We start from the raw sequence: 25,477 nt of genomic DNA on the forward strand, positions 1-25,477 counted from the left end.
AAAGGTATTTTGTATAGCCTTAATAATCATTATATATTCAGTGTTGACAAGGTGAGATGTTAACTCGATTTAAAGTGACTCAAGTTTTTCAGGAATAATCTCAAATCTGGCTTCAACATCTTGACACCAGCTGAGAGTTATGACAGGAAGGGCCATAGGTAAAGCCAATAAGTGAGATGGGGAGGGGGCTGATATTCTACAAATAATTAAAATTCAGTTTCTAACAACAACAAATAGAACAAACACAAGAAACTCAAAAATGGACAAGAAACAATTAAAACATTTGCAGGTAGAAAACGTGATAATTGTGGTGATGAGCCTATTAAAATAACAATAAAGCAATGTATCATTACACTAGATGCTTTTATCCAACGCGACTTACTTACTCGATACTGTGGGCAATCCTCACAGGAGCAATTTGGGGTGAAGTGTCTTAGGGACACAACGACATGCTGACTGCAGTGGGGTTTGAACCTCGCCCGCTGATCCAAACATCAACGCACAACCGACTGCGTCACACGCCTCCTCCTATGTAAATGAGTGTCTTTAAAGGTGGGGTAGGTACATTTGAGAAACCGGCTCAAGATCGCTAGAATTTGAAAATACACAACCGGAGAAAATCTGCCACTTCCTCACAGAGCCCCTCCTCCAACACACACGAACGCGCACATGACCAATGAGAGCACGCGATCAGTTTGTGCCCCGATGGCAGGCTGACAGGCAGGTAGGCCATCGGATTGGTTGCACTTTTTACAGTATCACGGCTTCTACAGATGACATTTTTTTATGGATTTTATGTCAAAGCACTTCAGATATTCGTTGCTATCGGGATGTTAAGAGCATTCCATGGAATATAACAAAAAGTGTATCTCGAGCCGGTTTCTGAAACGTACCTACCCCACCTTTAATCTTCACAGAACTCCTGATTTTTTCTCGCAAAATTGTGAATTTTCAAACACAACTTTGTGACTTTATTCTTTAGAGAATTGCTGAATTTTGCAAATCTATAATTGTATAATAATAACAAAGAAAATGGTAGTTTTATCTTGTGAATTTGAGATTTGTTTCAAGTCTATTTACCGCTTTAATGTCCGACACTATCCAGGTGTGTTTCCCTAAGGAATCACCGGCTGCTTCATTGATATATATATTTTTGTTAACGAATGAGATAAACCATCCCAAAGTGCTGCCATCCAAAACCTGAAACCACTGAGAAAAAAAAGTCAAGACACACCAGAGCCATTGTTTACAATTTTATTACCGTTATTGTTTTCCTGTCAGATAAAGCAGATAGAGAGGAGCGTAATAATCAGATCCAGCGAGACGACTGGACCGTCTGAGGTGAGTACATGTTAGAGATACAGGGCTACCCCCCCGACATATATGCTACATAACACTGTCCGTCTCATGAACAGTCACATTCATGACAAAGAGATATTCTGAGGTAAGCTAGAGTTGGCTAGTGTTGTACTGAGCAAATAAACATAACGTATGTAGTGTTTATCTATAGTCGTATCAGGAGCTCATCTCTACCTTGGCATAGCTTTGGCATTAGGAGGTAACACGGTAGAGAACAAGCGCCGTCGTCCATTTCATGAACATTTAGGGAGAAACCCCCGAGGCCCGTAAATACAGGGGACTATGCAAGTCAGCTATTCAAGTTTGACAAATAACTATATAGTGCTAATGTGAAGGAGAGCACCCGTAGACGTGTATATCCCCCGGCTTGTTTATGTACATCTCTAGGCCCAAACGCCGGTTCAGTCTGCGTCCCTCTTTCCATTAGAGTGAGATCCACTTTGAAGTGCAGCTTCGCAGTCATACAAACTTACAGGAGCTTAAGCTTTAGCTTATTCCAATAAAACACAAGGTGCTTTTAGCATGTAGCATTATGTTTTCGATCACATTTGTTTTAGCGTTCTTTCCAACGTAAAAATAAAAAACTATCTGAGTAGACTTATGAGTGTAGTCTAGCTTCACTGGCTGAGTGGAGGATGAGGATTATAATACAAAAGAAAGGAGCGAACAGCAGCATCCAGTATAACAAAGAAGACAGATAAAAGAGACTTGTCCTAGGCTTGTTCTGCTAATATAAAAAGGTATAAATAACACATCCCGTTTGGTTAAGATGAAGAAATTAAAGCGTGTTTTTAGACAATTCTTCACCGTCTTGATCCACCGTGTCTTTTGGGATTTACCTGAGATTCCAGTTTTCCCTCAGGGCTTTTCTGACTTGATAGCAACAGCACGTTATCGACTGATTGGATCAAATCGACTGATTGAGGCGGGGGTCAAAGACGTTCAAGCAAGCAGAGGGCGTTCAAATCGCCATAGACTACAAGTAAACAAACTCTCTCCCCACAGCAACACACACCTGACCTGCAGGCTCAGCACTCTCACCACAGTCCAAACAACCACTCTGCGAAAAGGCAAAAAGAAGGCATGTAGCGAGAGAAAGAAAAGCTTAAAATGGGCGAGGTATCCTTTACATAATTCTCCCTCTAAGGAATTTTAATACCATCTTGGAATGCACTATATATGGAGATATATATACTGTATATTGCCATTAATATAAGCAGGATTACTGTTGATAAATACAGTGGCCTCCTTACCATCAGGAGCCCCCTTCTCCCTTTCATTCAGTGGGTGCCAAAGCCCCCCAAAGGCCCTACATGTGAGGAGGAGGAGGAGACACTTATTGTTTCCCTATTTCATCCGATTAAAATGTGACGATCCAACCAGCTGTTGGTCACTCTTCGTCCACACTCTCCCTTTTTGAATCCTCCTCTTTCAGATCCAGAACCTGAGCGGGGGGGCTCGGCAGGGCGGTGACCTCTGCAGGAGCCAATGAGGAGGGGTCCTGTTGGTCTACCATCCTGTGGGAGGGGGTCTCTTCCTGTGGGGAAGAGTATGGAAGTGTTAGAAAGCCCACAAGTTGATGCTAGTGGTAGCTTAGGTGCTAACTTCTCTGTATTAGTGTATTTCACTCGCTTGTTTAATTCAATTGTATTGTTTTCTTACAGATGATTTTCACACACACACACACACACACACACACACACACACACACACACACACACACACACACACACACACACACACACACACACACACACACACACACACACACACACACACACACACACACACACACACACACACACACACACACACACACACACACACACACACACACACACACACACACACACACACACACACACACACACACACACACACACACACACACACACACACACACACACACAACAGCGTGAACAAAGTATATTAAAGATCTGAACCGGGAAAGTCTGTTCTCCGTGTTCTTTTACACACCCATCCCCACCGTGCCATCTCTAGAACCCAATTTCCTGGAGACCCCATCTCCTTTATAGGAAGTGTAAGGAAAACATTTGGATTTACACTCGTTTAGAAACACAAGGGGCGCTGCTACTTCTGTGCTCAATGCGGTAAACATGTGTGATGAAGGTGTTGCGCTGGGCTATATCATGCAATCGAAAGTGAAACTTAAGCTCGCTCCATTGCGGAGATATTCCCGCGAGAGTGCGGACAGCTTACATTTATTTATTTCCTATGTGACATTTTACCAATATACTCACGGACCACTAGGGGGCGCTCATGGACCACCAGTAGTCCGCGGACCACACTTTGAGAAGCACTGAACTAGGGCTTCTAATTAATCAAAATCGCAATATGGAAAAGTGAAATATCAAAATTGAAGTGTAAGGGTCAGAATGAAGTGTGCTGCAAAGTCAAAGTCCTAGGCTACAGACTAAATAAAAAAGTGTTTGGTACATATCTACTAGGGGTGTAACGGTACGGGCCCTTCGGTTCGGTACACGTGTGTACCGAACGAATATAACGTTAAACGTAAAAAAAAAATGTAGAACGTGAACAACTTCTTGGAAGTAATCTCAGGTCGCAGCATTCAGAGTAATTTGCTCCCATTGTGTTCAACGCATAGAGCGAGCAAGTCATTTCATTGGACGAGAGGCATACTATGAGAGCTGGTCACAGGGATGCGTTCAAATGTAGTCAGTAATTTGAGGAACTGTCGAAATGGCGAACGCAGATAAAGTTGAGCTCGAAAATCCTCCAGCATCATTGAAGTCTCCGGTTTGGGAACATTTTGGTTTTGCAGTTACGAACAAGGATGACGGACAAAGACAGGTGGACCGAACCAAAGCTGTCGCCATTGTTCAACTAACATTGCTTACGCGGCTGGCAATACATCAAACTTGCACACTCTTGAAAAGGCATCACCCGAACGTGAATATCACCGGTACCAAAAGACTGAAGTGCAAACCCAACTCCCGCTAGCATTTAAGCCTCCACCACTCGCAACAAGTTCAGACCGAGCCAAAGCTATTACAAACGGCAAATATCCTTATGTTGCCATGGTAGCAAAGCACTACCTGGCTGTGTCTGCTACCTCTGTCCCTAGCGAGAGGGTGTTCTCCACCGCAGGAGACATTGCTAGAGCCAGCAGATCTGCCCTTTCGGCAAGCAATGTGGACAAGTTCATCTTTCTTTAAAAGAACATGAAAATACAATGACAAGCAAGTCCTGATGTCGAGCTGCTGAACCGAACCGTGACCTAAAAACCGAGGTACGTACCGAACCGAAATGTTTGTGAACCGTTACACGCCTAATATCTACATGAAACAATGTCATTAAATAAATTATAAAAATCACACCATGATCATTTTAATAGATTTTTTCATTAGATTTTGAACGTTTCAAAAATTCTTATTCCCTTATAAAAAAATCTATTTGTTCCAAAGCGGGAAGTCCTACTTTGGAAGTGCATTTGTTTCCCAGACAGTGACCTCAACAAGATACACTACATTATCCCAGCCGATGTGTCCTCCCGCCACTCGAGTTACCTGCTCTGAGAAGCGATGGTTCACCTGTTCGCTGAACTCCTGCATCTCGCCCTCCTCACCGTTGGAGTGGCAGCTGGGACTCGGCACCTCGATGCCATGGCTTTCCAAAATGGCAGCTTCTGATTGTTTGAGAGGGGAGCAGAGGAAGAGATTCCTAATCATTCCACTGTCCACCCCAAACCTTTTTTTTTTTTTTTTAGATGCATGTAAGGTGAAACTAAAAAGTGTATCAGATCCTTACCGATGTTCGCTCTTCTCTTCATCTCCTTCCGACGGTTCGCAAACCAGTTGTACACTTTCAGTGCAGTCACACGCTCGAACTCGGAGATCTTGCAGCCTGGGGGGTGCATGCAGAATAACATTTCAGACGTAGCCACTAGGGATGGGAATTTGAAAGCAAATGTATATTCCAATATTCGACCCCCCAAAAAACGGTTAACCGGGTAACCGAAATGTACGTATCCAATAATTTTTGGAAATAAATACATACATGTTCAAATAAGTGTAGAAACCAAGTCGAATTTGTCAAATGTATTGAACTGGTGATCACAGTTTGACAGCTATAGGCCTACAGCTTTCATGTGTGGAGGCGATTCACAATCAGCCCCTCTCAGCTGGAACGGAGGTTGCGGGTATAGCAAGGTATAGCATGTGTACGTTTAATTTGGCAGAGTTTGACCTCCACACCGCACTCACTAACCTGGTCGAAATATTTCCACACATTACTCCTTTTTGACGCCATGTCTGTTGTGTAGGACTCTTCTTAGAGTGTAAATAATTTCCGGACTATGACTGGTAAAATATGTTGAATAACGGCAAAACTAAATCTCTCCAGTCAAAATGTCTATGCACTTTGCCGCCACACACGGTTGCCAAGCAGCGCTTATTGTTGTTTAGGCTGGCCATGTGTCGCGAGTGTTGACAGGGGGCGGGGGAGCACGCTCATGAACTGTTAGCGCCGGAACCTCGCAACGGCTGCGGAGTGCATTTGGGCCACATTTGGGCCTAAGATGAGGTTTGAGTCTGCGTGATCTGCGTGTAGGGAGGGGCAGCAGCCGTATCATTGGCTAGAACTAGCTAGATCTGATGGATTTGGACATAAATGCGAGTGAAGTATAACCGGACACGAGAGAGAGATCAGCACCTGCAGCTCTGCCCGCTGTGAGGGACCGGTGAGCGGAGCAAAACACACCTTTAGACGTCACCTAACACATTTAGCTATGGCACTGTCGTATATATACACATTGAATTATTCAATTTGATAATATGTAATCAACTTAGGCATCACTCCCAAAAAAAAAAAAAAAAAAAACTTAACTCATATTCGAATTCATGAATAATTTCGAATACCTGAATAATTTTGAATATTCGATGAATCGTTCCCATCCCTAGTAGCCACACAGCAGCTGTCAGAGGAACAGTGTTTGTGTCGTCAGTACCTGGTTTCTGGATGACGGAGTTGCAGGCGTTGGCTATCTCTTCTCTCTTCGACTCGTCCGGGTACTGGTTCTCCATGAAGAAACTGGAGGAGATCCACAGTAATGGAAACAGTGATATGAGATCTGTTCTAAGATAAGGTGCGCCCTTAACTTACACCTCACCTTTAGTAAGGAGAATATGTGTACAGTGGAAGCTTCAGCTTCTTAGACCTTGAAATGGATTCTCTGGTAAATAACTGAAATGTATATATCCAGGTACATTTTTATTTCTGTCCAATATTTCCTCCTGCACGTCATAAAGATGACCTCACATTACAAAACATGCATGGATCAATTCCTCAAGCTTCCTCTCCCCCTCTGTGATGCCCTATCCTGTCTCCACACACACACACACACACACACACACACACACACACACACACACACACACACACACACACACACACACACACACACACACACACACACACACACACACACACACACACACACACACACACACACACACACACACACACACACACACACACACACACACACACACACACACACACACACACACACACACACACACACACACACACACACACACACACACTCACACACTCTCTCTCTCTCTTCACCTCTACTGTATCGTCCTTGTGTCTGAACTAGCTCATGAGGATCAGCACTGCAGTAGAGTTGCGTAACCGGGGGGGGGGTCTGCTGGTGAGTGTGCCGTTATTACTGAGAGTGCTCAGACTGCAGCCGAGGAAGAGGAGGAAGAGGAGGAATCATACTCCTGTTTCCCTGCATCCCTTTGGTTTACTGACAACACTGTCTGGGACTAATATGTCTCGTCCCCAGAGAGGAGAGGAGACATATTATATACCTAAGAAAAATATCTTATAATCTGATTTGCAAGGCTTTGGATTGTGAGCCGGAGGCAGAGTTTATTATTACTTTTTGGTTTTTCAGTTGAGTTATACTTAAAGTTCAGGGTAATCAACAGTTAAAAACATACTGTTGTAATAAATGGATGTTTTCAAAGTCAATGAATAATCGCATTTAATAATCGCAATTACAATTATTGACCCAAATAATCGAGATTACGATTTTTGCCATAATCGAGCAGCGCTACGCGGGTGGTATGTTTTGCTTTTGTCCGGGTTCGGTTCTGGTTCTGGGTCGCGGCTGTTGCATAATAAATATATTAAAATAATAATAATTTAGTTTAATGTTTAAATCCTCAGACCTCTCCCCCACGCATAATAACCTCTGCAGCGCATCAATCTGCTGCGGAGCCGCCACTTTCGAAATGGCTGAGCTGAAGGCGGAGCTCGGAGAATACAGCATTTCAATAACACTTCCTCAAGAGCGAAATCCAACGTCTGGAGGCTTCTGGTTCCTAGACGGAGAAAATAACCAACATCCCACGCTTTTTGAGCCAAATATGCCACTGCGTGTTAGTAATTGCATGTTTTCACTGCTCATAGGATATGCGGGTTCGGGTCGGGTTGCGGATCTTGTGCCGACGGGTCGGGTCGGTTTGCAGAACTAATTGGCAATATGTGCGGGTGGCGGGGCGGGTTCGGTATTGCACGTCGCGGGTGCGGGTCTTGAAAATCAGACCCTGGCAGGAGGGCACCACAGTAAGACACGAAAGGACATTTTGAATAACAGAGCTGTCAATCAATTCAAATATTTAACTTTCACATTTGTTATCCGTTTTAAATATACCTTAAAGGGACAGTTTTCAAATCGCCTTTTAAACAAATATGTTTGCTTTATAAAAAAGTTATTTTTATTATTATGGTAACAATGCAAAACAAAGACAAGATAATATATACTTTTTTTTTTTTGTACTTGGATTTTAAATATCACTTTACGTTGTTTCTCTTTACATTTTAAATTATTACAATTTTTGAATTTCTACTTACATATAATTTAATTATATTTTTGAATTTTCTGTTTATATATTTGTATTTAATTTATTATTTAAAACTCTTCATTCAGTCAGTTGGTTTTCTAAACATTTATTTGTTTACTCAATAGTTCAGTTTAGCTAAATGTCTTAACGTGACTAAGATCTTCATTATCGATGGAGCTCAAGAGTCACGTTTTGGTCAGCGAGTATAATCTCGTCTGATATAACGGTGAAGCCACGCCTCTGTGTTGCTCACCTCTCCATGATGGACTGGCACTCCTTCCTCCAGGTGAACCTGCTTCCTCTGCGCAGCCTCAGCGGCCCCCCCGCCATGCCTCTGTCTCCTGACATCATCCCCGTCCTCCAATCAGGCTCCTCCTTCACCAGGGACCGCATCGATAAGGTGGCCCCTGAACCAGAGAGCAGAGTTTATCTGTTGAGTTCAACTAAATGGATCAGGACAAAAAGTGAGAGAATCTTTTGTCCTGAAACTTTCAGAGTCTCTTTCCACAGAGGGGACACATGTTGATGTAGAAGAGACATGGAGAAGAGGGGACACATGTTGATGTAGAAGAGACATGAAGAAGAGGGGACACATGTTGATGTAGAAGAGACAGGAAGAAGAGGAGACACATGTTGATGCAGAGGAGACATGAAGAAGAGGGGACACATGCTGATGTAGAAGAGACATGGAGAAGAGGGGACACATGTTGATGTAGAAGAGACATGAAGAAGAGGGGACACATGTTGATGTAGAGGAGACATGAAGAAGAGGGGATACATGCTGATGTAGAAAAGACAGGAAGAAGAGGGGACACATGTTGATGTAGAAGAGACATGAAGAAGAGGGGACACATGTTGATGTAGAAGAGACATGAAGAAGAGGGGACACATGTTGATGTAGAAGAGACATGGAGAAGAGGGGACACATGTTGATGTAGAAGAGACAAGAAGAAGAAGGGACACATGTTGATGTAGAAGAGACATGAAGAAGAGGGGACACATGTTGATGGAGAAGAGACAGGAAGAAGAGGGGACACATGTTGATGTAGAAGAGACATGAAGAAGAGGGGACACATGTTGATGTAGAAGAGACAGGAAGAAGAGGGGACACATGTTGATGTAGAAGAGACACGAAGAAGAGAGGACACATGTTGATGTAGAAGAGACACGAAGAAGAGGGGACACATGTTGATGTAGAAGAGACACGAAGAAGAGGGGACACATGTTGATGTAGAAGAGACACGAAGAAGAGGGGACACATGTTGATGTAGAAGAGACACGAAGAAGAGGGGACACATGTTGATGTAGAAGAGACACGAAGAAGAGGGGACACATGTTGATGTAGAAGAGACACGAAGAAGAGGGGACACATGTTGATGTAGAAGAGACGTGAAGAAGAGGGGACACATGTTGATGTAGAAGAGACACGGAGAAGAGGGGACACATGTTGATGTAGAAGAGACGTGAAGAAGAGGGGACACATGTTGATGTAGAAGAGACGTGAAGAAGAGGGGACACATGTTGATGTAGAAGAGACGTGAAGAAGAGGGGACACATGTTGATGTAGAAGAGACATGAAGAAGAGGGGACACATGTTGATGTAGAAGAGACAGGAAGAAGAGTGGACACATGTTGATGTAGAAGAGACATGGAGAAGAGGGGACACATGTTGATGTAGAAGAGACATGAAGAAGAGGGGACACATGTTGATGTAGAAGAGACATGGAGAAGAGGGGACACATGTTGATGTAGAAGAGACATGGAGAAGAGGGGACACATGTTGATGTAGAAGAGACATGGAGAAGAGGGGACACATGTTGATGTAGAAGAGACATGAAGAAGAGGGGACACATGTTGATGGAGAAGAGACAGGAAGAAGAGGGGACACATGTTGATGTAGAAGAGACATGAAGAAGAGGGGACACATGTTGATGTAGAAGAGACATGGAGAAGAGGGGACACATGTTGATGAAGAAGAGACATGGAGAAGAGGGGACACATGTTGATGAAGAAGAGACATGGAGAAGAGGGGACACATGTTGATGTAGAAGAGACATGAAGAAGAGGGGACACATGTTGATGTGGAAGAGGGGACACATGTTGATGTAGAAGAGACATGGAGAAGATGATGTAGAAGAGACATGAAGAAGAGGGGACACATGTTGATGTAGAAGAGACATGAAGAAGAGAGGACACATGTTGATGTAGAAGAGACGTGGAGAAGAGGGGACACATGCTGATGTAGAAGAGACATGAAGAAGAGGGGACACATGTTGATGTAGAAGAGACATGAAGAAGAGGGGACACATGTTGATGTAGAAGAGACATGAAGAAGAGAGGACACATGTTGATGTAGAAGAGACATGAAGAAGAGGGGACACATGTTGATGTAGAAGAGACATGGAGAAGAGGGGACACATGTTGATGTAGAAGAGACATGAAGAAGTGGATTCTGCACAATCGGTGACCTGTAACTAAAGTCTCTTGTACCTAAAGGGCACGTACTAAGGGGGGGTGGCTGTATCACACATACATAACTAAAACAACCCTTTGCCAGCAATGCTAAATAAATCACCTTCTTTTTTAGAATACATAATATGCAGCGCAGTTATAACTCAACTTCTACACCGAGCTCAAACTAAGCAACATTCTGCTACGATGACAAAGTCAACAGGATTTCACGAGCATTCTTCGCTTGGATCTGAATCCTCTAGTTCAGCGGTTCCCAACCTTTTCCCACTTAAGAATCTAAAAAATGTTCGCGGCCCACATTCAACGTTAAACAACACGGAGGCTAAATAAAGTTCTGATTGGTCAATTCCAAACATGTGACACGTTGTCAATCCAGTAGAACAGACCGTTGTCAAGGACTGTGATGACCGTTGCTAAGGAGGATCAAAAAAGAGGTTCAGATAAAGAAAAAAATCTTAATGATGAAATGTTTCCACACAAATCTGAATGTTTTGCTAATTATTTCTAGTTTAACTGAAAGCCTCCTTCACGAGCTAATGAAGCTGCCTCAGCGTAACATGCAGGGGGGGCTTATGAGCAGGGGTCCCTTGTGACAGGCTGGGAGAGATTTTGGAGATTTTTTTAGGGGGGGGGAGGGAGTTACCTGTCTGTGATTGGGCGGCGGCGGCGGCGGCAGCAGTGTACCACGGCAGCAGGTGCATCAGCAGCTCTCTCTGCCTGCTCCACACGGGGGGGGGGTTGGGGTTGAGGTTGGTGTTGGGGTTGGGGAGGCTGCCACTTGCCCCTGCTACCGTCCCGTCTCTGTCCCCCCCCCTGGTCCTGGACATGGGACTCACGCTGTGCTGGCTTTCACTCCACCTCAGCCCTTCAGTCGGGACAAAACCAACGGCCACCATCAGTGACACCAGATTAGGCTAATTGGAAATGGACTTGATTGGGTTAACTGACACACTCCTGGAGACCTGCCTGACCGTGGGTTTTTTTCCAGTCAGAATTTAACAACAAATGCCTGCTTTGCAATATGTTCTGAATGTCTCCGCCAATTCAAAGTCAATTCGACTAAACAACACCGCTTCTCTTTCAGATCCATGATGGGCAGGTCTATGAGAAGCAAAGCATTGTGGTCCCTGAGAGATTGTTAGTATCACTGTTAAATGTTAGCCATGTCGGAATGAAAACCAGCACCAGAGTACCTCCAGCAGCCGAGAACTACAGAGGGGCTCAGGCACAGCTTGGGGGGTTTAGGGGAATATAAAGATGAAGGAAGACAGCGGGGTCTGCGAGGGTCCATCGGCTTATCGTGTCAGTTAAAACCCTGCTTTACTGTCGTATCTTTGGTGGTTACCGTTTTACCTCCTGAAACCACCGTCCCATCGGCAGCCTCGAAACTTAGGCATGTTTTTTTTGCACCATTAATCAGAATCTGTAAATACAAACGTATTGTCCCATTTTCAAATGTCCAACAGTCCTTGGAAGAATCTTGCATGTCTGTCAAGAAAAATGACCAAATCTGAGCTTAAAAACTTTTATCATATGGCTTACGGTACTTTTCGGACTATAAGCCGCGACTTTTCCCCCCATTTTCTTTGTACAGCTAACGGCCACTAGGGGACCTCCTAAATCTATGGATTTTACAGGTCAAATTAACCACCTTTAACTCTATGGGCTCTAGGACCGGTCCGCGCCCGCCACCTTTAAGCGGCGGGCTCCAGCAGGAAAAGCTGGAGGCCGGAAAAGAGTGAGACAGGTAGCGCCAAAGTAAAAGTGGAACCGAGAGACAGAACGAGAGCAAGACAGACGGACAATTTAGCTGCTGCAGCTTATATGCAGGTGCGCTTTATAGTCCGAAAAGTACGGTAGTCTAAATTAATATTTTGCCAAAATTAAACCATGTAAGCTCAAAATAACCTGTAAGAACATTCCATGCTGCGCTTCTTAGTGCTACGTGTAAGCCATGGCTTGAACAGTTCAATATATATTTACTATTCAATAATATTGGTAAGACTTGTAGGCGCTTGGCAAATCTATTAATTCCTTTTCTTTCCCCCAAACCTTTGTAAAAGAAATGATCAAATGAATTCACCTTGTATTTCTTTTCTTTAATGATTAATGCCAGTATAACTGAAAGAAAAAAAACTGCACAAAACACACTTTAAGTTCTAGCGGTTACGGTGTCTTTGCCGAGAGGGGCGGGACTTTAATCAGTGAAAAAACAGAGTGTAAAATCTGACCGAAAGCAAAGAAAGAGTCCTTGAAAAGTTAAGTCGGTTAAACCAAAGCAATATTTTAAGTTATTTTCTCCCTGTATCTCAGACATAGAGAGGTCAACACCTTCCCAGTCTGTTACCCTAGCCTCGGCAGACCAACCGCATTCACCCGCTTAAGTTTCATTCCCAACCAGAAGGCCTCGTGGTATCGATTCACATCTCCAGTGACAGGACTCCCTTTATCATTCGTCTTTTCTCTGAAAGTATAGATTTGTCTCATCGTGTCCTTGCTTGACCTCGAGGACCAGGGTGGGGTTAGCGTGAGGAATTAAGAGGTGTGTGTGGCTTCACCATGCAGGAGGAAGACGAGGACGAGGAGGAGGAGGAGGATGGGAATAAAGAGATGGTGGGGGAAGAATAGTAAGCAGTGGTTCACATTCACGATAGAAAACGCTTTTTTATTCAACTTCCCTTCCTCATCTATCATCATTAACCTGACGTTCGACCTTGAGGCGCTTCCTCATAATCATTCCTCCTGTTCTGTACATCCATCACACTTGTAATGATCTATCCCCCCCACTCCTCTGCTGTGTAATAGTCAGACCCAGGCCCTTATCTGAAGTACAGTCTAGCTGCTCACCTGGGTTGTTCCTCTCCAGCAGGTACCAGCGGTAGAAGGCTCTGCGCTTGGAGTCGCTCATCTCCAGGCCCTGCTGCAGCAGCCACTGGGAGATGTAGCTCTGGCTGATGCCTGCGGGCAGAGATAGAGGCATGTTATCTCCCCACGTTCATTTATAGACTGATTTATTTCCCGCTGCACTGACAGCAGGGTCTGTGAGATCGGCCGGGAGCCAGGCGCAGAAAAACTCCCGTTACGCTAATGAAAACGTCCCGATATCAACGGGTTTAATTGAGGACGTGATTTGCTGCGATACGTCGGCGAACATACTGCTGCTACGTAACCAGATTGATGATCACAATTATGTTGAACAACAACGTCACTTCTTATTCGACAGACGGACCAATGTGTCCGAACGATTCCATAATAACAGCAGGTAAATAGACGTGTCCTCTGTACTGTAGATTACTACTGTACGGTATTTAGTTGACTAAAATCCTTTAAAGGTGGGGTAGGTAATTCACTTCAGAAACACTTGTTATTATATTCCATGGAATGCTCTTAACATCCCGATAGCAATGAATACATGAAATGCTTTGACGATAAATACATTAAAAAAATGTCATCTGTGGAAGCCGTGGCGCTGTAAAAAGCACGACCAATCATCTGAGCCGGCCCGGCTAAAGTAACTGGATGGCCTACCTGCCTGTCAGCCTTCCATCTGGGCACACACTTATCTCGTGCCCTCATTGGTCATGTGCGCGTTCGTGTGTGTTGGAGGCGGGGCTCTGTGAGGAAGGGGCAGATTTTTTTCCTGTTGTGTATTTTCAAATTCGAGCGCACTCGAGCTGGTTTCCCGAAAATGACCTACCCCACCTTTAAGTCAGCTAAAACTAGACTCACATTTAAAAAACTGATTACAAAATATGACTAAATAAACTAAATGTAATATTAGTCAAAAATAGGGACTGAAACAAGATCAAATGTGCAGTTAAAGTTGACAGTGATTCAGATTGAGTTCAATTACACTTTCATTACCTTATTTTATTAAATGAACAGTGGAATGAAACGGTTTTCCAGCTCGTTGGTTAAGTTAAGCTTTTAATTACGTGGTTACCGGTTAGCTTTGCAGCCAGTTGTGTTTTCAATTGCAAATTAGTGCAAAAACAACAACCTGTGAAGGCTTTGGCACACTTTCAACATGAGAAAAGTGCACTTGTGCCTTGAACCGAGAAACAATCTTGAATCGGGACATATAGAATACATTTCCAATCAAGAGTTAGTCCACGTTTCCCACCCCTTTAAAACAGCACTATTTATGCGGCGGAAAAGTATCCTTTACATGTGTCCTTGTAGAGTGTATTAACTTTACTAAGTTCCCACAGTACCTGTCACCTGGCCCACGATGGCCTGAGAGATCCGGCGGTTGTTGAGGAACGTTTTGATCTCCTCCTTCACCAGGTTGCTGTCTCTCCTGAAAGAAGCCATCACAACGGTTACACGCCGTGGTTAAAACGGCAGCCTTTGCTCTCACTAACCTTATTCACTGCTGCTTCTCTTTTCTCAGCCATCCCTGAACACCTGACCTGAATTAACTCCGCTCAGATTCTGGAGAATCAGCGTGCGCCTCGGGGGAGTGAGGCTGTCATTATCTGATGTTAGAATAGTCCATACCGTTCTCTCTAACAACACTGTTACCTGCTGGTCTCAGGCCAGTCAGACTGTGCTGAAACCGGTCTTTCCAAACAAGCCTTCAAAGTTTTTTATAAAAATAGAAATCATTAAAACACTATCATTGCAATATTTTATCCAAATACAATATCCTCAGCTTCGACGATCTCATTCTGTTCTCAAAAGTTAGATTGGTATTCAAGATACAATCCATTTCACACTTTTTACCATTGTGCAAATCAATATACTATTTATATTTTATACATATAAATATATATGCCATCCACCTTCTGTTGTGTGTGTGTGTATATATATATATATATATATATATATATATATATATATATATATATAGGTCCTTACACACCAAACTGACCAAAAGAACACGTCCCGATGGAACGTCGCCTCACGTCTCCTGCGTCTTGGCCATGTGTCGCACTGGAACACACCACAAAGACTTCAGCCGACGGCCAAGAAGCACGTACGCACTGCGCATGCGTGAGTGGCAATAACTCTCCTTACCAGCAGGCGGCGGTAGTGTGTATTCGTCATTCAAAAGAGGCAACAACCGGAAGACAGACTGCGTGATAACCGAGAGAAGAAGAATAGACTTCGTGATATAAACAAACAACAAATAGCGCGTTCCATGTTCCCTCTACAGCGAGAAGCTCACGGGGCTTTCCCGAACCTGAGTCGAGAGCTGGAGTTCAATGAAACCTCAGATTTGCCTTCTTAATACCGTACTTTTTGGACTATAAGCCGCGACTTTTCCCCCCCCATTTTTTTTGTACAGCTAACGGCCACTAGGGAACCTCCTAAATCTATGGATTTCACAGGTAAAATTAACCACCTTTAACCCTATGGGCTCTAGGACCGGTCCGCGCCCGCCACCTTTAAGCGGCGGGCTCCAGCAGGAAAAGCTGGAGGCCGGAAAAGAATGAGACAGGTAGCGCGCCAAAGTAAAAGTGGAACCGAGAGACAGAACGAGAGCAAGACAGACGGACAATTTAGCTGCTGCGGCTTATATGCAGGTGCGCTTTATAGTCCGAAAAGTACGGTAGTTTGTTTGGGTCTCTCACTTCAGTTTCGCTTCTCATGCACTGATTCGCTAGCTGAACATCCAATCAGAGTGATTTCTTTGGCCGACGCCCTTTAGCCGACAGCCTCCCTTGTTGAATCGGCAGCGGAAGGTGTCGGCACGGCCGAAAAGACACGACGGTGCGGGACACACCAATCTGAGTAGGGCGACTGGACGCTCATCGACGGCCCGACATCTATCGACGGCCGAAATCGGCTTGGTGTGTAAGGGGCTTAAGTTGCATGAAATACAATGTTATGCAATGTAGTAGTAAAGGACTAGTGACAGGTAATTCATGTCAAGAGCATATTGTGTGGGAATCAGGTTAGAAAGAAGGCCTGAATGAAAAGACCACCTTCAGTAGGTTCAGGTAAACTTTCTCTGAAATGAATCGGGTGCGAAGTGAAGATGGGAAATGGACAAAAGTAAAAACTCCCCTCTCGTGCTACAAAACTAACAAGGTCCTACGAAATAAGTTAAAGTGTTAAGTAGGAGGTCCAGACTCTTCAACTGGCCCAAGCGAAGATCTCTTCCTCACCTCATGTACTCTTCCACCTTCTCCTCCAGGTCCCACTCCTCCTCGCCCATCATGTCGTAGCTGAACGAGCGTTGCACCGCCACACTGGGGGGGTAGAGAGGTGGGGGGGACGCCTCGTAGCTGTTACTGGGGGACAACGCTGCTCCGTCCAGCCCGGAGGTCTGCGTGGTGGCCGAGGCGAGGGACAGCGAGGAGGCGGAAGACGAGGAAGAGGAAGGAGCCGGAGCAGCTGTGGTGGTGGTGGGGTTGTTGTTGTTGGTGGTGGTGGTGGTGGTGGAGGGGGTGGGCTGGGAGTCACAGTTTGAGGGCGGGCGGTGGTCCGAGTCCAGCCTCTCCAGGGACTCCAGCGCGTGCAGGATCTGAGGCTTGGTCATGCCGGAGAGACGCAGGCGCTGCAGGAGGTCGATCTGCTCCAGGGTGTAGCGCGGCTCCACCTCGCAGCACTCCATCCGGGCTTCTGCACAGAAATGGGATCAGAGCGAATTTGACACTGGCGTTGATGAAGGAAACACAAGAGCAGTTTTGTAAGTGAATATGAACCAGATGTAGCCCTATTAATACTCCTCTGTGGCTCTCCCCGAGGTCACGAACACTTTTTCCTCCGGTAACTGTGGGTTTTTTTTGGATGTCACAATTGAGACAATTTTCATCCATTTTCCTTCTTTTCTTAGAACTAACCATTTATTTGCAATTGAAAACAATACCTTTAGCCGCTTTCACACCAAGTACTTTGCCGCACTTAGTTCCCAGCACTTAGTTCCCAGCACTTAGTTCCCAGCACTTAGTGCCCCCATGGAACTAAGAGCCGATCGCGTTCACACCGGAATAAGTCCCCTGAGGGAAGATTAGGCAAATGAAGCCGCTGACGTCACTTCGTCTTCTTCTGCTTTGGGTTTACTGGCAGGCCGCAAACAACTTCACGGCGTATACTGCCGCCCGAAGTCCCCGGCCGGAAGTCCCCGGAGTTGGGGACTGGCTTCAGTAGAAGCTGCTGGGACTCCCCGCAGCTTCTACTGAAGCCTTCCGAGTAAATCGCCAGAACGCCGACACCTCCTCATCTCCACCGCTCCCATGTTTTTTTTTGTGTTGCCATAAGTTAGTCTCTCTCCGTTTGTGCGCTGGGCTAATGCTAATAATGCTAATGCCAGCAAATACAATGGCGGCTTCAAAACACTTTTCTGAGTTTTACGGTGCGTGGTTTGTAATTCGCCCAGCCAATCAGAAATTGAAACTGGGGTTTCTCTCCCCAGGAAAAGTAACTCTAGCAGGCACGAAAAAGGGGGTAAAAGTCCTCATGAACTAAGTTCTCTTTTTGGTGTGAACGCAAAATCCCAGGAACTATCTGAACTAAACGGGAAAAGTACGGGGAAAAGTACTCCGGTGTGAAAGCGCCTATTAAGTCATTTTCAACTATTCGGTCGGGAGGGTTTGGAGGTTGTTCGAGTAATCTATCAATCGGTACAGGTACAATCATTCAGTGTCCCAATTGAGACAATTATCTTCTTCCATTTTAATTGTTTCCTTAGACCTAACCATCCGTTTAATAAAATAAAAAAATGATCGCATGTTCAGATTGACAAAAAGATAATAAATACATACAAATAAATAAAATAGCAAGTAAAGACAGATGAGTAAATAGAAATATACATAAGTGGGTGACTGAAACATATGTCTTTTTTAATTGAAAATCAATATCATTAAGTCATTTTCAACTATTCGTCGGGAGTGTTTGGAGGTTGTTCAAGTAATCTATCAACCACGGCCATTTCTTATAGAAAAGGTCAACAGAGTATATTTTAACTTCTAAAGTTTGAGAAAGAGTACCAGGCTCTTTGGAAGCGTGTCCTTGTCTGATGTGAGGCTCTAAGGACAGAGGGTGCAAACTGTAAAGTCCCCTGAGACAAATGTAAAACGTGTGATACTTTGATCGATAAGGCACCAAACGACTGCTTGCTTAGGTTTATCTCTCACCAGATAAACAGCAGCAGGACTTCACAGTGTTACCAGGACATATACGGCTATATTTATCTCCACCTTTGATAGATATTAAATTTAGATAATGTGCTGCAAACTTCCTCAGAACCTGGAGACAAACTCGTAAATTATGAAAGGATTATTAATAGATGAAAACACAAATAAAAACAGACTCTCAAAAGCTGAATTCAAACGCCACACGTCCTTTGTGGTTTATTTATCTCCTAAATGCAAATCTGATTACATTACTTTAGTAATCATAACACACCAAAGAAATAAATGAGTGGTGTAGGGGGAGAAAACTCAGACTGCATTCTCCTCTGAAGAACCCTTGGGTCATTTGAAAAAAAGTTGGCACACTTTCAAACACTTGGCTGGCACAGACACTTGGGGCTAACCTTGCTACATTTATCCAGGGGGGGGAATTAAAGTAAGATCACCCCCGCATACATAACCTAACATCAGGTCCCCTCAGCCTAGTCATATCCATCCATCCATCCATTCACCTTTTCATGGCCTTTACCTGCCTGTTAGGCACATGGTTGTAGTAGAAACCCTTGCCTTTGCATTCCCCATTAATTGTGCAGGCTAGTGTGAAAAATCACATTCAAGTCAATTAAAAAATTAAGCAATTTGTCATGACCTTGCATGTATGTATGGGACAACAAATACTGTTCACCTGTCTGACGAACCCACTCTTGAACTAGGTACTATTCAATAAGTGTGCAATCCAGTGCAAGCAGACTACAGGCAACTACCTTATTAAAACGTTAATTATGTTAAATGTGAAACATGCCAAATTGACCAGGAGGAGTCTAAGATTGTTTAGGATTTGTCAATAGCAATACTGTTAAATACTGTATGCACTTACCCATCTGATGACCCCACTCTTTAACTAGGTTTAGATATTAGTATTATGAGTTTTCACACAAACAGCTCAAAAAAGCAGCGCCAACTACTTTAATAAAAAGTTGATCATGTTAAATGTCATTCATGCCGAATTGAATTGAATATTTTTAAGATGTGAACATTCCAATACTGTATGTACTTTTTTTGCTAGGCAGCCGGACAAAGTTGCCTCTTGAGGTGCAATGTGTGTTTACAGGACAGACTGCAATCAGATCCACAGCATGTCTGGATATGTTATGGGTGCTTTTAGTGCAAAACAAAGCTAGCGTTCACTCTTAAAGTTAGTGCAACCTCGTCCGGTCACTGAGGTTATCTTACCTGGTGGAGGGGGGGACACAGACACGCGCCCCGGGAGCGGCTCGGCGCGAGGGGTCGCCGCGGGGACACACCACTGTCGCATGGCTGTCAGCTGGACCTCTACAGAGACAAGAGACTTGCTGCAGTGTGTTGCGGTTAAACGGCCTCTATTAGCATGCTGGCAAACCCACAAGAGCAGATGACTCGCTGGCAGAAAGCTAAATTGGCTAAGCTAACGCCGCCGTCAACTCTGGCTGGTTCCCCTGAGCTCCAGCCTCCCATCGATAGCTGCTCGCTGCCTTGAGTAAAGTTAGCAAGTGTGATTGAAGTAAAGAGCGGAGGTAGTGCAATTAAACCTTCAGAATAAAATCATGTGTGGGTTCCTTACAAAATTCAGTTTTTAAAAGTGTTATGGTTGGTCTCTGATAATAATGACATCTCTGACTCAAATCATGTTATCATAAGAGCAGATTGAACAGCTCTGACTGCAAAAACCTTACTTAAAATCATGCATAAGCAATACATTAGTGTTTACAACTGCACTGCATCTTTGAATTCACACATATTTTTGATTTTATAATAGTTTTATGATACGAGTTTTAATACGACATTATTTTTACTGTACCTTTTACCAAAGTACATTTTGTATGTGAAAACCTACCTTGCACAAACACAACATTCTGATTCTGATTTAGTAGTGTTTGGCTGGGAAATAAACCTTTCTACACTTCACCCTTATGGCATATTGTTACATGTACCTGACTTAACATTGACTAAATCCATATGACCTTTGTACCTCTTTAAATATGTAAATGTGTATATTTAAACATTTTTGATGTATGCTACTATCACTGTTTTTTACATTTGATTTCATACCCTAATGCAGTGTTTAGCAAATGCTATTTTTAAGTTTGGAGACAGTTCTTTCAGCACAATGTAAATGTAAAACGATAGTGTGTTTCTGCTGCTCTTTCTCTAGCTGTCTTAAAGTCGCTGTCGAGACTGTGGTTTTATTTTGAAGGACCGATAAACCATTACTAATGAGTCTACCCAACTTGACACTTCATTCTTGTTTTGGCTAACAACTTATCTCAAACTTGCACTTTTCTAGTAACATCTTCCATTATTCAAAATATGTCAAACCTGCACAGATAAACATGGCACCAAGCAAAACATTTTGTGTGTAAAGTCTAGACAGGGCTGGGACATAGCATGTTGCTAACGAGTTAGCTCGGTAGTTAGCACCGTTAGCTATTAGCTAGCATCGGATTGTCCCACCGCGGAGCTCCCTTACCTCCCGTTGCTGTGGAGAGCAGCAGCCGGCTGGACGGTGAGGGAAGATGGGGGAAACTGTGGAGAAAGTGTCGGTCCACCCAAGTCCAATATAGAAATGAACTCCTTGGCTTGGTCCTGTGGTGATTTAACAAACAGAGGGTGGACGATGCAGGGACATATTGTCTTTGCAGTGGGGAAATTGTGTATGCAAATGTGGGGAGTCTGTCTCAATTTATGACCCCTCACCCGATACCACTGTCAAGCTAGCAGAGATATAAATATGATTTCCGGTCATACTGTACTGGAACCAACATAGCTAAATGTAACAATGTGCCAACATGAAAGCACATTTCAGTAACATTGTGTGTACAAAAAACAATGCTCACACCACATATCCAGAGGTGGAAGAAGTATTTAGATGCTTTAATTCAGTAAAAGTACCAATACATTATTGTCAAACAATTCATCACAAGTTGAAGTCCTGCATTCAAAATCTTATTTAAGTGAAAGTACACAAGTTCTATCAGCAAAATGTACTTAAGGTATACAAAGTAAAGATACTTATTGTGTAGTTCTGATTGACTTTTTGTCAAATATATATAAATAATGGGGCTCAAATTGTGACTGAAATCCAATAGTTACATTTTTAGAGATGCATTTTGTTAAAAGTACCTAAAGCTGTTAAATAAATGTAGTGGAGTCAAATTGAATTATTTCCCTTTTAAATGTGAGGAGTAGAAGTATGAAGTTGCATAACATGGAAATATCCAAGTAAAGTACAATTATCTTTAACTGTACTAATAGGCTACTGGTTGATTCGGGTGTAGCCTACTATGGATATTCTCTTTCAAAATTATTAATTCATTGTGTTTACGATGGGCCAGGCCAGAAAACACATCTACAACGCTGGAATTTAATATGCATTAATGCATATATGGTTCAAACATTTATAGAGGTAGATGTTTGTGACTGTTGTGTAAGGATTACTTTGATTTAGCCATGTCGGCTAAAGCTGCTCCATTTACTGTTTTTGTGACAGTTCATCGATGGGGACTGTCCACGACACTATAAATAAATAAACTAAACTAAACTAAATTTAAATTATCTGAAACGAAAACAAATCCTGAAGATGATAGGTGGTTCTAGGTTCAGGTTGTTCTACTATGGACAGACGACAGAGTTGGGCTAAGCCACTCCCCATCATATGTATTGTATCTTTTCATCTAACTTTAAACAAGAAATCAAATATCTATCTCTTTAAATGTCTTAAATTGAACTTGCAGAAACTTCTCATGCCCTGAACAGCATTGCTATCTCCCTGCCTCTCACTCCTGCCTAATAATAAAGGTGTTTGCTCTCTCCAGTTCCACTAGTGACTGCAGCGGAGGAATGAGTCCGTGTTTGCTTTGTTCGATATGCCTCCCTCCCCTTAGACCTGTGCCAAAAAGGCAGAAGTAATAAGTGCTTTATTAGACTGCCTTTGTGCCTGACGTGCTCAGTTCAGTTTGTGTCCAAGCCATCTGTATTTGAGCATTCGGCAGTGTGTCTGCCACATTTCTGGGGGGTTGCCCATCATCAATGTGGTCCAACTTGACAGCTGAAACAAGACCATGAACTGGGCCTTCCTTCAGGGCCTCCTGAGCGGGGTCAACAAATACTCCACTGCGTTTGGTCGCATCTGGCTCGCCATCGTTTTCATCTTCAGGCTCTTGGTCTTTCTGGTGGCGTGTGAGAAGGTCTGGGGTGACGAGCAGAAGGACTTTGATTGCAACACCCGGCAGCCCGGTTGTCACAATGTCTGCTACGACCACTTCTACCCCATCGGCTACACCCGGCTCTGGGCTCTCCAGCTGATCTTTGTCACCTGTCCATCCCTTCTAGTTACGCTCCATGTGTCCTACCGGGAAGAACGAGAACGCAAACACCGCCTGAAGCACGGAGAAGGATGTGCCCCTCTGTACAATTTCACGGGAAAGAAGCGAGGGGGTTTGTGGTGGACCTACTTTCTCAGCCTGCTGTTTAAGATTTCAGTCGATAGTGTGTTTGTCTTTCTGCTCTACTACATCTACGAGGCCACGTTTTTCCCACCGTTGGTGAAATGCAACATCGACCCGTGCCCCAATATGGTGGACTGTTACATCGCAAGGTAAGCGTTCCTCGTGGTCCTAATAGATAATTTAATTCCCATGGTTTGACTTGATTTACTAATCTCTTTTCCAACCTTGTGTTCCTCAGGCCCACAGAGAAGAAGATATTCACCGTCTTCATGGTGGTGACCAGCTTTGTGTGCATCTTCCTCACTTTTTGCGAGGTCTTATACCTGTGTGGGAAGAGGTTCAGGGAGTGCTGTCGAGGAGGACCCAGCTCCCGGAGAGAAAACTCCTTCAGGATGGCGAGGACTCCTCTGACAGTGAAGGAGAACTCCGTTTTCAAAGAGCCGATAACGGAGAAGGCCCAGTTGGTAGACAATGACAACAGAGAAGCTAGCAACACGGGTTCAGCCCCAGCGTACAGCGTAGTAGCCACATAAAAGACACAGTTTGACTTGGGAGAAAGTAACTATCTAATGTAGCTTTTATACTGTTAGCCTTGTTTATCTGCAGAATACGTGTGGCTTTAAATGATATGTTGTCTTTATTTCCTTTTTTATATCAAAATAATGTTTGTTGGTGCTTTTAAAAGGCAACCTAAATAACAAATATGCAATAAAGGTGATTTAGTGTACTTTGTCTATTTATATGATGATGTGTTATAAAAGATTATTTTGTTATCTGTATGACCACAAAATAAAATCTCCACTTATGAGCTACTGTGTCGGTACTTTGACAAAAACTGGAAAAAATGTCTCCATGGTTACACAGTATGTCATGAACTTGAACAAGAAATAAAGATAACATTTTCGAAAATAAACATCTCTGTCAAATTTGATTTTTTACCTATTCCCCTTTAATCCCTATAAACAATTGGACATGTTAGTTATGAACACATTGTATGAACCTACACGGCAAGGCAAATAACAATTGGTGATAACTAGATGATGACTAAACGATCTGGTTACTGATGGGAGTAACAGTATTGACAAAAGTTGATAAGATCTCCATTCCTACAAGTCCCAGATTGAAGACAAATACACACATCCTGCATGTTTTCAGAACAGCAGACCGAGAGTTGGTTTGTAAAGGGCAGTATCGTAAAACGTTGCTATTAAAGCAGTGACCGCTGCACATTCTTACGTGAGAAAATGAATCAGCAAACGCTTGTTTAATCTGATTGGAAGATAGCAGAACTCCATATCTCAGGTGTGTTTCAGTGGAAAGGGTTTTAGAGTGCCTGTACAAACAGATTTGAGGTGGTTGCCCTGTTTAACTCTGATTAATCAACAGGAACAAATGGGCATATCTCCAGATGGCTAATGGAGCTGATACCATGTCAACTGTGGAGTAATGTGGTGCTAGACTAACACACCTCAATGTGGTTGTGTGTACTTGTTACTAATTATTGTCCTATCACCTTTATTAATGTACACTAAGTCCCACTGCATCACATTTCTTTGTTCAGTCAAGCCACTGTTTTTCTGGACACTTTTCTGTAATCACCTATCATTAAGGCACTCCATCACACAACTACCAACATAAAAGTCAGTTCTTGGAGCAATTTGGGGTCAATATAAGGTGACGCTGACAGGAAGTAGTTGGACTTTTAAATGTACATTTGGGATGGATGCCAAAGGTGGCCACGCCTTCAGATTATGGCCAAGATTTGATTCTTGAGGTAGGTCAATGTCAGAGACCCACAGCAGGAGAGAGGTTGCCTGCCGAACACATTCCCAAAGTCTACTTCGACAATATGGACTGAGTGGAAGACCTGCTTTCTTACGGTAAGATAAGAGTTTTTTGTCAAACGGATTTGCATTTTTTGGCTTGGTTATATTTAGTTTGAAGACTCCTTGCAAAGCTGAGCACATTGAATATAAAGTCAGAACTGGACTACTGTGTTCGGAGTAAGGGTGGATAACATTTAAGAAACTATTTAAGTATTTAACACGTTTGTAATCAATTAATAAAGGTCATTTCTACAAAGTGTCAAAGTTCAAATCAAATTGAAACGCTGTGAGATTAAAGGGAGGGAATCTAGGTTTCATAGCTGTTAACAAAATGGGTTGTTCGGAAAAGAGAACGACTT

At 43.4% G+C, this 25,477-nt stretch overlaps 2 protein-coding genes across 5 annotated transcripts; one reads left to right on the forward strand and one right to left on the reverse strand.

Annotated features, from left to right (window-relative positions):
* Window positions 1-1,240: 1,240 nt before the first annotated feature.
* On the reverse strand, window positions 1,241-21,530 carry LOC117455320 (homeobox-containing protein 1). 4 transcript variants are annotated; one of them, XM_034094774.2, is made up of 11 exons: window positions 21,315-21,530; window positions 20,042-20,140; window positions 16,841-17,297; window positions 14,942-15,027; window positions 13,575-13,685; window positions 11,371-11,592; window positions 8,509-8,662; window positions 6,347-6,429; window positions 5,149-5,244; window positions 4,932-5,026; window positions 1,241-2,896 (listed from the first exon to the last, which is right to left on the reverse strand). In XM_034094774.2, the coding sequence occupies exons 2-11, from the start codon at window positions 20,121-20,123 to the stop codon at window positions 2,750-2,752; spliced, it is 1,533 nt and encodes a 510-aa protein (XP_033950665.1). In that variant the 5' UTR covers window positions 20,124-20,140; window positions 21,315-21,530; the 3' UTR covers window positions 1,241-2,749. The 4 variants fall into 4 exon arrangements, with proteins under 4 accessions (XP_033950665.1, XP_033950664.1, XP_033950668.1 ...); XM_034094773.1 differs by having other exon boundaries at window positions 4,908-5,026; XM_034094777.2 differs by lacking the exon at window positions 11,371-11,592.
* A 1,055-nt stretch (window positions 21,531-22,585) lies between these two features.
* LOC117455363 (gap junction beta-4 protein-like) lies at window positions 22,586-24,164 on the forward strand. Its single transcript, XM_034094844.2, has 2 exons — window positions 22,586-23,441; window positions 23,531-24,164. The coding sequence occupies exons 1-2, from the start codon at window positions 22,906-22,908 to the stop codon at window positions 23,823-23,825; spliced, it is 831 nt and encodes a 276-aa protein (XP_033950735.1). The 5' UTR covers window positions 22,586-22,905; the 3' UTR covers window positions 23,826-24,164.
* The last annotated feature ends 1,313 nt before the right edge of the window (window positions 24,165-25,477 follow it).

The sequence above is a fragment of the Pseudochaenichthys georgianus genome, chromosome 11, assembly GCF_902827115.2.
Source record: "Pseudochaenichthys georgianus chromosome 11, fPseGeo1.2, whole genome shotgun sequence".
NCBI classification, from domain to species: Eukaryota; Metazoa; Chordata; class Actinopteri; order Perciformes; family Channichthyidae; genus Pseudochaenichthys; species Pseudochaenichthys georgianus.